Here is an 11,965-nt window from a genome sequence, read left to right on the forward strand (position 1 = left end):
AGTCTTCCTCACATACCCAACAATCATTAACTTCCACCCCTACCACTAATGTTAAGTAGCATTAAGAGTTGAAGCCCAAATCTAGAATATCTAAATTGTACAATAACTTTACCTAAGAAAATTCCCTTCTCTTTTAACCCAGTCAATGTATTAATAAGTAAAACATGGTAAAAGAGTTGTGACAGATGCAGAGGATCCAAAAGACTGGCTTTACAACTAACAGGGGAGTCCAACAGCAGGCAGTGCCACAGAAAGTCAGCTTTCAGGCTGGCTGCACTATCTGACACAAGATATTAAGGGAGTTTAGTCCAGGTTAAGATTAACTACCAGCAAGATGCATGGATGCATTCATTCATTCATTCATTCGTATCCAAGAGTTACTCTCTAGTACTGTATCCCTTCTGAATACAGAGTAGTGTTCAGGAGAGAGGGATACAAACACTGCAATTTAACATAGACTCTAAACTACCTCAGGTAAAAATTACATTCTTATCTGCCTCAGAACTCCTTAGAATTAAACCCAAACACTTAACCTACACATGGATCACTTCAGACACTTGGAAAGGTTTTAAAGACATAGACCTCACTTACCAGAAAAGTACATCACAAATCTTGAGTCTCTCACTGGGCCCAGTGAGAATGGGTCTGTATCTCTTAAATGCTCTACAGACTTGTGAAGTCTGTAGACCGATAGCATGATACCACTACTAAACATTCTCCTTTGGTGAAGCACTCCAGCAATGTCCTGTTGGTAGACGGCACAGCCAAGGTCTGGACAGCAGCACCTCCCGCTAACCAGAGGGAACCCAAGCTTAACACAAGTACTACTAAACAGCATGACGGCACACATTTGTAACCCTGGCACATGCCAAGTTAAGGCACCAGACCGACCCAAGTTTGAGGCAAGCTGGCCTATACAGTGAGTTACAGGCCAGCCTGGACTCCATATTCTGTCTCAAAAGTCAGGAGCAGGAAAGATGTCTCTGTTCGTGAGCACTTGCTGCTCTTCCCGAGGACTGCAGCTTAATTCCCACTGCCCACACCAGGGGCCCAAACATCTGCAACTACTGCTCCAGGGGAACATCTACACACAAGGTAGGCATACACGCATAATACACACTTGTCCACATAATAGAAATAAAATCTATGTTGGATATGGAGGCATACAACCTGAATCCCAGTACTCAGGAGGCAGAAACAGGATTTCTGTGGGTTCAAGGTTAGCCAGGGCTACACAGTACTACCCTATCTTCAAACACACACCCTCTTAGAGCTGGTTCAGTGGTTAAGAGCTACTTACTGATCTCTCAGAGGACCTCGGTTCAGTTCCCAGAAAACATGGGGATTCACAAACTTATCTGTAATTCTAGTTTGAGGGTTCTGATGAACTATTCTAGCCTCTGGGGAATGCTAGGTATATACATGGTACACACACCTAAACGCAGGCGAAACACTCTTAGTTAGAAAAAAGTACTGCTACTTTTAGATATGGCTTGAATTTACTGACCTCCAATCATTACAATATTTTGGTTAAGGCTTTTGAGAAACATGGGAATGTAGTATCTAAGTTACATGTTTAATGAAGTGTGTTCTAAAACAATTTAAGAAATAATCAAATTCATATACACAGACACAAGTAGAATATGCTGTTTGGAGAACAGTTTTCTTGGGAGAATTCTTTTACATTTTTACTTTTACTGCACATGAGAAATATTTTAACATCTTTCATTATTTGAAAAATAACATTTATTAGCCACGTGATGCAGGACTTTCATTTTATAAATTGTACAGGAAGTGCAAAGATGAGCACATATAGTTCAATAGTGCAAGTTTCTGCCATGACTCAACCCTGAAAGTCACAGTGCCCAGCACCAAGAATTGTGATTCATTTTTAATTAAAAATTTCAGAGTTTATATAAGTTTAGCTGTAAATCTGTAACCAAAGAGTTGTAAGTAAGCAGTTACCTCTAAATGATAGGGTTGTAACCTGTGCATCTGCCCGTGTGGCTCACTTACACTTTTAAGTATAAGCTGCTGTACTTTTCAGTATTATCTCCTATTTAAATTGTCCAAGAAGCAGCTGAGTACAAGTCCTGTCAAACCTTCCTTTTCTGCTTCTGCTCTGGCTGAGAGCTGCGAAGAAACCTGAGCTCTAAGTGGCTGGGAAATTCTTCCCATGGTTTTATGTGAACATCTCAAGGGTTCATGGAAAATCAGAATCGATCTGCTGATCTGCTGGCCACAGCTCGGATATTGCCATACACCTTTGATGGAGGATTTCCTGTTTAAGAAAAAAAGCAGATTATATATTCAAATATATTAAAACACACAGAAACACACACATAGAAGACAAATACTTTGCATTCCTAAGGAAAATAAACAGAGTTGTAAACAGACTATTTCAAAACAAGCCAGCCAGCCAGACCAGAATACTAGAAAAAAACAGCCAATTCCTCTGAGCAAGTTGCTATGACTCCAGATCTAGATTAACCAGATCAATCAAGTTGACGGGCTATGTTCAGCAGCCCTCATTTTATAGAACCTAATATGTGATTCTTTCAGTTATTTTGGAATGGCTTTTCTGTGTACTTGCTTAGGAATGCAAGAGATTTAATGATATTCCCAATATACCCTTTCACTCCTCTAACAAATGGAATCCAAGGAAAGTAGTTTTTCTCTTTGCCAATTCTTCAGCTTCTATTTGGTATCAATATGAAAGCTGCTTTGTAAATGTCTTGAATTCCTCTGTTTCCCATCTTTCCAAAGGAAAAAAATGCCAAAGAAATATCGTATTACCTAGGATGAGGTTGCAAATAGCTGTTCTTGCCATCTTGATATTTTGGAAAGAGCCAAGAATGTGAACGTGCCTGAAAGAAGTAAAGTGAGTCAGGTTAGTCACAAAAGGCATGTCCATATCAAATCCTGGAAATGAAAATCACAGTAGATCCAGCCCCTGAGCTGCAGGTGAGGGTAATGGTGGACAGTGTTCTAAACATTCTAAAACCACTTCCAGAATGAGTGATTTGTGGCATAGGAATTATATATCCCCACAAAAGAAATTATCAAAAAATACAAATAATTAAGAACAAAAGAATTCCTTTCTCTTTTTCTTTCTTGGCAGGTTCTTACAACGCTGATCAGGCTGGCCTCAAACATGCAGTGATCCTCCTGTATGCCTCCTAAGGGCTAAGATTACAGGTATGCGCCACCACTCCCAGATTACTTGTCACAGGCAGGGAGAGATGGCTCAGTATGTAAAGGTACTTGTCTCCTAGCCTGACAACCTGTGTTTGTTCCTGGAGGCCCACCTGGTAGAAGGAGACTCATAAAGTCTCCCCAACATACAGCAGGACAGCAGCAATGGACATGCCAAAGTAGATAGGAAAAGTCAAAGGCCTCAACCCCACATGAAGAACTACAAGTAACCGAGGAAAGCTGAGAGTGGGAGACATAGTTTTCTAAAGGGAAGAGCACACCAATGGTTATCCAAAACCAAGAGGACAGCTCTGAAAACACACACACAAGTAACATTAAGCAGATTGAGCAGCTTATATCTAGAAATATATGTGTATGCACATATATTGTGTATATACATATATACAGGCAGGAACAATTTTTTAAAAAAAAAGACCGCAAGATTGAAAGAGCAATTGAAGGGTCTAGAGGGAAGGGAGACATGTAATTAAATTATAATCTCAAAAAATTTTAAATGTAACAACAATTAAAATTGTTGTTACAATTTTAATTGACAGTGCCGACAGGTTCATTTTACTGATAGAAACAGAGCACAAATACCCTGTTTAAAACACCTTTTATAGTAAATTCTAAGACATTTAAATTTGTGGATTACAAAGTTAATGACAAATTAGCCCCAAGTCCATTACAAGTGGGTTCTAGCTTTGGATTTTTCAACCAACAAAGTCTTTTAGGCTCCATTCAGCCATTTTAAATATTGTATTTCCATGTCTTTGAAATTTCTAGTAGAAAAGAGCTCATGTTTCAGACTCTGAAGGCCCAGTCCATAAAAGAACAGAACAATGATAATATATTTGGTTTCAAGTACAGGGCCATCAATATAATACAAAAGTTACCTTTAAAAATAAAAAATGTCTACATTAATGTAGCCTCAATAATGATCATTATAGCAAAATAGCATTAAGTAAAATCCTTATACCCTCTGTCAACTGCAATTTGCCATCCTCATATTTGATCAGCTCGAGGTTACCATCTATCTGACACCAACCTCCGAACAACTCAACCTCAGAGAGGTCCTCCCGGCTCTGCATCCTCATCTAAGCCTGCACCATCTTATTTATAGTCATGTGCAACTGAAGGTTGTTCTTACCCAGCATGCAACACCTCCCCTTCCTATAAGGGTGTAGGTGTCCCCTACCTGAAATACAGATATGTATTCAAAAGGAGAGTTTCATGATGGCATCTCAAACACCCACGTCTTGTACTTCCCAAAATGACTTATCAGATTTGTCTAAAAGTAAAATCTTCCCTTGTAATAAATTATTTTAACAGTGATTCTAAATATTTCTTTTATTGCTGAGGAAAAACTCTGATTACTGAAATGTCCTTGACAAAGTCATCAGTCTTTCAAGGCTGGCGAGTATTCACCTAGCACCACATGCCCACAGAGCTCGAGTATTCACCTAGAACCACATGCCCACAGAGCTCGAGTATTCACCTAGCACCCGAGCTCCCACAACAGGAGCACGGGCCCCACGCAGCATTATACAGCAGGGGTGGTTCTTGACCAGACCGCACAAGGTTCCGCATTCAATCCCACCAGAGGGAAAGAACGATAGAATACAGCAAATATAACAGCTATGACCTTTCTGAAACTAATAAGATCAAATATAAATTATGTCATTTCCCTAACAACAGATACTTACACATCTGCCAAGACAATCCGTGTCCGTGTTACGTTCTCTATGGTAAATTTGGTTTTTCCTCCTTTGCCAGCAATTCTTCCTATTGCCCTTGACAGGTGGTCTCCTTTTAGGGGCTTAACTAAAGAAGAAAGACATGCCATCAGGTGGCTACTGACTTTTCCTACTAAGCCACACTAAATATACATTTTCTGAAGTATTAGTAATACTTCAGAATTGAAGCTATCAGACAACAATCACAACACAATGCAATGAGAAACACAAAGGCTGACTGTTCACACATATTCTCACCATCAGTTATTTCAAAAGACTCTAGGAAGAGGTCATCTAGTCGGATAAGGGCAAGTGCATCCTACAAGACAAAAGGAAACACCATGAAGGCCTTTTCAGGTCCACTCCTGGCAGAAACAAGGATAGCATTTCAAAACTGAACTTCTTAGATGCTACAAAGAAAAGACTAAAAGTTTAGAAAATGACCCAACCATTGAAATGTCCACACTGAGTATTTGGAAGTCTCATGAGATCACTCACCTCCACCTGAAAGCCAAGAACAAAGGCTTTCACAAAGTCGGCGGCTTTTGTCAGGGCACTGACATCCTTGGTGTCTTTACAAGTCTGGAAAAAGTGAAGATATGGAGGTGATGAAAAGGAGAGCATTCTAACAAATACTAGAAATATTATTTCTATTATAATTTCCTTCACCATCAACCAACCTCACCCAGTATTGTAAGACCCCCTTTATATGGGATAAAGCACTCTCTTTAATTTGTACCCGAGACTACTCCCACTCCAAAGCTGGGCAGTTCTATGCACACTCTCTCAAGTGACTAGACATACTCTGGTCCAGGTTAATGGCATCATTCCTCTAGCACACCCCAAGGGCTCACACCCGTCCTGCCCCCTTTTAAATTTCCAGACGAGTCCTCTTCTCTCCATCAAGGCAGCCTGTCCTCAACAGGCCTGACACGTTCTGCCATAAAGGATCATTTCAATGCTGTTGTTTCCCAAATCAACAAGTCAGGTTCTGAATACTTACATGCCTGGTACTGAGGAAATCAGAATAGCTTAAGTAGGAATCTTGTCTACAAGTAATTACTTGAACTGCAGAAACTGTTAATTCATAGGATGCCCACCACTGTAATACTATGCTGTACACATCTAGCTCTAAGCTCCACTCTGACAACTTGAGTATTATATAGTGTAAACAAATGAGGAAATTAAGGCACTAAAAAAAATCAAACACAAATCTAATTTCTAAAATATCCCTTTGGGTCTCCCACAGAGTCCATTTGAAAAGATTACACATTTGACAAATTTAGAAGCATACAGGAGTGTGTTCAGATTTTCACACTCAAAACCGGACCCTAGCAGGGCATGGCAGCACATGCCTTTAGGTCCCATACCCTTCAGATTTCTCCAAGTTCCAGGCTAGCTAGGGCTACAGAGTGAAGACTGGTCTCAAAGGAAAAGAAAGAAAAAAAAAAAAAAAAACAAAGGAAGAAAGAAAACAAAAATAAAACAAGAACAAAGCCCCAAAGCCCCAGACTCTGGCTCTCACCCGATGTGTGACTCTTGGCAAGTCCCATGAATATCTAGGATTTAAGTATTCTCACCCCTGCCTAATCCTCCGGCACTCTCATGTGTATGGGTGTATATCATCTATGTCATACCTTAAGGAAATGTGGTATACATTAAGCTATCACTGTGCCTCTGGTATATGGTATCAGCAGATACTAAGAACACAAACTAAGTAAACAAGGCAGCTAAGTAGAACAGAAATGTGTAAACTTCTGAAGAGAGCTTGAGTTCTCTTGAAAGCTGACTGGAACTGAAGTAAGAAGACAGCAGAGAAAGTGGCCTTCTCCAGAGACCAGAGCCACCAAAGATACTGGCAGGGGAAAAAAAAAAAAAAAAAGGGAAACAAACACAACTGGGTCTCCTACTTGAAAGGAAGGCTTAGCCAAGTGTCTGCCTAATTTATCCCTTAGGAATGCTGAGGAGGCTAGAATACCATAATAAAAGCATTGTGATATGGGAAAGTTAATTTGGCACTGACACCGAAGATCTACTGAAAAAAAAAAAAAAAAGAATTAATTTACATTTTCTCTAAGTGACACACGTTTCCTCCAAAAAGAACACTTATGGGCCGGGCGTGGTGGCGCACGCCTTTAATCCCAGCACTCGGGAGGCAGAGGCAGGCGGATTTCTGAGTTCGAGGCCAGCCTGGTCTACAGAGTGAGTTCCAGGACAGCCAGGGCTATACAGAGAAACCCTGTCTCGAAAAACAAAAAAAAAAAAAAAAAAAAAAAAAAAAAAAAAAAAAAAAAAAAAAAAAAAAAAAAAAAAAAAAAAAAAAAAAAAAAAAAAAAAAAAAAAAAAACCACTTACACTGAAGTAAGTACCTACAGTTACCACTTATTTAGGCACTACCGTGTATCATTGTCTACTTTCATGAAGGCTGAAACTGGGTAGGATACGAAATGGCTACGCTCTTCCTTACCCTGATTTCTACATTCCTTGATTTCAGGTTAAAGCGTATCTGAAGTCCCAAATGTTCTACAATCGGAGTAAATATCTTCATCCAGTTTTCTTTCAACGGTGTGTATCTGTTACCTGGGACGGGAATTGTTCTCGTTTCTTCTTTCCCAGTCTGCAATAAAAACATAACACACTCAGGAGGGGACTAGATGCGGGCCTAGGCGAAAAAACAAACAAACAAACCCCCCAAAACAACAAAACAAAACCGAGAACGGACCCTTCCACCTGGACGCCCGGGCCCCGCCCCGCCCCGTCCCGTCCGGATCCCCACCAGGAGCTGATCCCCCGAGAGCGGCGGGAAGACCGGCCTCTTCGCCGGCTGCGCCTCCTCCGTGTCCATGCGTCCGGCTTCTTCATCCTGTCCCGCCGCTGACGACTGCTCAGCCTGTCGTTTCTTCGCCCGGCGGCCCCGTCTGTGCGTGACGGGAGTAAAGCCGTCCTCCGTCCCGGAGCTTTGCGTCTCCATCTCTGCCAAGCTCAACCCTGGCAAGTACGACTAGAGGAACACGTGCGAGGTTATATAGCGCATGCGCCAGCCTCCACCAATCGATTTGAAGACACCACCCCTTTTCCTAGGCGGGGTCCATGCCAGGGGCCTAAGGCAGGATTGGTCCGCGTTTCGGAATTGCTGTCCTCGGATATGCCTGTTTGCTAATGTCTCCGTGCCCTCATACGCTCGCAGCCGAAGCATTCACAGTCTCTACTGTGCCTATGTAAAGTCGTTGTGGTAACGGCAGTAAATCAGCTTGTGCCATGTGTGGAGAAGCATCTGTTGCGGTCTCAGCAGCTCACACGGCATTTTCGGAGGCAGCCAAGCCCAACTTGCTAAGGCTTCCGGATAGAATGCGGCTAGGGAGGGACAAACTGCCCCTGATCTGTTTGCAGTCTGGTTACCAAGTTAGCGTTTGGTTGCATCTACACCATGTCCACCTTCGAGAAGCCTCAGATCATTGTCCACATTCAAAAGGGCCTCAACTACACAGTGTTCGACAGCAAATGGGTGCCCTGCAGTGCCAAATTCGTGACGATGGGCAACTTCGCCCGGGGCACCGGCGTTATCCAGGTGTACGAGATCCAGCGCGGGGACCTCAAGCTGCTGCGGGAGGTGGGTGCAGGCTTGGACCGTTTGGGTTTGCGTGATCTAGGGTCTGATTCCTCTTTGCTCCACCAGAAACAGAAAGGAGGTTACAGATTGAGAAATACTTCAAACTCGGCTCACTGCCAGCCTCTTCCTCCCGCCGTCCTCCGTGCAGTCCGTTGCAAGGTTTCTGGGAAGTGAAGTTAACATTTCATGGCAACGTTCTTGGACCTTATAGGCTGTAAGCAGTTGTTGTAGTCTACTAGTAGGTATATGCAATAAACCCACATTTCATAAAGCAAAACCAAAGGAGGCACCGGGATACCTAGAACAAAGTTGATGACGAACTAGTAAATACCACATCCTTTCAAGAAGTGTCAGTTCAGTGCCTGATAGTCCCAGGCATGGGAATTGCAATGCCAGCTATCTCATGGAGTTTATTTTCTGTTGGGGGAAATAGTCAAACAGCCAGACCAAGAATGCATACATACATGTAAATCAAGATGAGTTTTCTAATGTGCAGGTCTATAAAAGTAAAAACAGATGTAGGGTGAGTAGAAACTAACTAAAGCAAATTCAGAGTAGAGTATGAAGTTTCTTTAAAAAAAAAACAGCATGTGAGAAAGCTCAGGGATAATGGTGGAAGGTAGTTTATTATCTTTTTAAAAAAGAAAAACACGAGCTGGAAGTAGTGTTGCACACCTTTACTCACAGCAATCAAGAGGAAGCAGCAGGAGAATTTCAGTTTGAAATCCTGTCTGCAACAACCACAACCCCCGTAAAAATAAAATAAAATAAAATACACATTCATAAGGGATAAGTAGGGACCATTGCAAGATATGTAAGACATTTCACAGATTTGTCCTTCTTTTTGCTTTAAGGAAAACAGGACACCACTGAACGACTTTTAGGAGGATAATGCAAGACCAGATTATAGGTTTCATATCCAGCCGCCAGTGAGCCAATTACAGAATGGGAACAATAATTGACATTTTCTTTATCCCTCCCTCCCTCCCTTCCTTTCTTCCTTTTGTGTGTGTGTTTTCTATGTTACTCAGCTGGCCTCAAACTGATAATCCTCAAACAAGGCTCTCGGGGCTGGCAAGATGGTTCAGTGGGTAAGAGCACTGACTGCTCTTCCAAAGGTCCTGAGTTCAAATCCCAGCACCCACATGGTGGCTTACAACCATCCATAACAAGATCTGATGCTCTCTTCTGGAGTGTCTGAACACAGCTACAGTGTACTTACATATAATAAGTAAATAAATCTTAAAAAAAACAAAAACAAAAAAAAACCCCAAGGCTCTCAATGGGCTGGGGTTCAGGTTTCCTGCCACAGTGCTGAGTTGTGACAAAGTAACAGTTTTATAGTTCATTACAGTATTTAAAATGTTTCTATTTGAGTTGAATGGAACAAATTGCAGCCACATGGAGGTGTTGAGAGCTGATAAGAGGTTAGGGAAGGTAGAGGATAAATAAACTTGCATGGCAAGGTATGTGGAGCACAGTCCTTCCCTGAACTTTGCTGAGAGCCTGTTTTCCGGTTTAGTTCCTACTCTATAGCCAGGTATTGGACTTGGAGATTCTAAACATAGATTGATCCTTCCTGCCTTGCCTTATGTCTTTCATCTGTTGCTGGCCCGGTGGCCAGTTCAGATTATCTGATTTAGGAAGTCCCTTCTGATCTCTGCTCAAGGAACCTTTCAGTACATTCCACTCCTATAATACTGATCATCTGTGCCAGAAGTAAACAGTCTGTCTTATTTCTAGATTGTAAGCTGGAGAGCAAGGGCAGGGTCTTCTCCTGTTCTATGTAAGGACCAGCCACCCAGTACACATTTATTAAAAGAATGGAGACTGAATGAACTTGGAACTCAGTTTTAAATACTGGTGGAGGGATTGCCAGTCAGTGTGTGGGGTAAGGACTCTGAACACGGGAGACATTGGCATAACAGAAACTAAAGTGAAACATGAGGAGCAAATGCCAGTCAACCCTCAGCCAGAAAGCTTGTATAGACTTGTGGTCTTTTGCTTTCCCAAGAATTACAATTTTTTAATTCTGCTTAGTAATAGTTACTTGAAGTGAAATGGTTTTCATCTCTTCTAATTTCTGAAGAATCCTAGCAAAGTTTTATTTATTCACTTATTTATTTTTAGTGAAAGCAATATGTGTTTCTAAAAGAGCAAGTAGGAAATGTAACTAGGGATACAAAAGAAATTGTCATACATAATCTGAACCCAGGAGTAACAACTTCGAAGTTCTGCTTCCTTTTCATTCCACGAGTAATTACTGACACTACCATCGAGGCACTGTGCTAAAAAAGAGAACATTCCCTTCTAAAATCCAAGTAAAATATTAGAAACAAAGCACCTTTCAGAACTTAATGTTGTGTTTGTTTGGGCTTCAATAGAAAAGCATGTGGGTTAAATCCATAATCCCTGGTTCTCACTGCATCAAGGTTTGTTCATGTGTTTGGTTGCTAATGATGGTTATATACAAGATTTAAAATACCCATGCATTGTTCTGTAGAAATGTGGTCTTCTGCTAGTTGAGTTTAGTGAGTACCAGAGTTAAGAACTGTTGGGCCAGGTGGAATACTTAGCTAATATTAGGAGACATACTCATTTTGTTATGATGGATTACATCAAGACTTGCTCCAGCCAGGCGTGGTGGCACACACCTTTAATCCCAGCACTTGGGAGGCAGAGGCAGGCAGATTTCTGAGTTTAAGGCCAGCCTGGTGTACAGAGTTGAGTTCCAGGACAGCCAGGGCTATACAGAGAAACCCTGTCTTGAAAACAAAACACATGGTGGCACACGCCTTTAATCCCAGCACTTGGGAGGCAGAGGCAGGTGGATTTCTGAGTTTGAGGCCAGCCTGGTCTACAAAGTGAGTCCAGGACAGCCAGGGCTATACAGAGAAACCCTGTCTTGAAAACAAAACACATGGTGGCACACGCCTTTAATCCCAGCACTTTGGAGGCAGAGGCAGGCGGATTTCTGAGTTTGAGGCCAGCCTGGTCTACAAAGTGAGTCCAGGAGAGCCAAGGCTATACAGAGAAACCCTGTCTCGAAAAACAAACAAACAAAACAAACAAACAAAAAAGACTTGCTCCAAATCCTACCCACCCAAGAAAACATAAAAGGAGGAGATCAGCTATTGCCCATGTTGTGCTTTATCTTATTGCTAAAGAAGTAGATGGAAACGAAGGGAAGAAGGTTGCGCAGTTTGGCATACACCTTTAATACAAGCACTCGGGCAGCAGAAGCTGGAAGATCTCTGTGAGTTTGATACTAGCCTGGTTTACATAGTGAGCTCCAAAATAGCCAGAGCTACATAGTGAAATCTTATCTCAAAAACCAACCAAAGCCGGGCGTGGTGGCGCACGCCTTTAATCCCAGCACTCGGGAGGCAGAGGCAGGCGGATTTCTGAGTTCGAGGCCAGCCTG

The 11,965-nt window shown here is 41.9% G+C and overlaps 2 protein-coding genes across 2 annotated transcripts in view; one reads left to right on the plus strand and one right to left on the minus strand.

The window, feature by feature from the left end:
• Positions 1-1,480: 1,480 nt before the first annotated feature.
• Pno1 (partner of NOB1 homolog) lies at positions 1,481-7,984 on the minus strand. Its single transcript, XM_021176871.1, has 7 exons — positions 7,708-7,984; positions 7,399-7,548; positions 5,430-5,513; positions 5,190-5,250; positions 4,902-5,019; positions 2,797-2,867; positions 1,481-2,281 (listed from the first exon to the last, which is right to left on the minus strand). Exons 1-7 carry the CDS (start codon positions 7,900-7,902, stop codon positions 2,214-2,216), a joined length of 747 nt encoding a protein of 248 aa, XP_021032530.1. The 5' UTR covers positions 7,903-7,984; the 3' UTR covers positions 1,481-2,213.
• Positions 7,985-8,273: 289 nt separating this feature from the next.
• The window catches only part of Wdr92 (WD repeat domain 92), a 22,081-nt gene continuing 18,389 nt past the window's right edge, over positions 8,274-11,965 (plus strand). The window contains exon 1 of the mRNA XM_021176456.2: positions 8,274-8,541. Coding sequence (XP_021032115.1) covers positions 8,359-8,541 — 183 coding nt within the window. The 5' untranslated portion in view covers positions 8,274-8,358. The remainder of the gene's footprint in view (positions 8,542-11,965) is intronic.

The sequence above is a fragment of the Mus caroli genome, chromosome 11 (assembly GCF_900094665.2).
Source record: "Mus caroli chromosome 11, CAROLI_EIJ_v1.1, whole genome shotgun sequence".
Taxonomy (NCBI): Eukaryota; Metazoa; Chordata; class Mammalia; order Rodentia; family Muridae; genus Mus; species Mus caroli.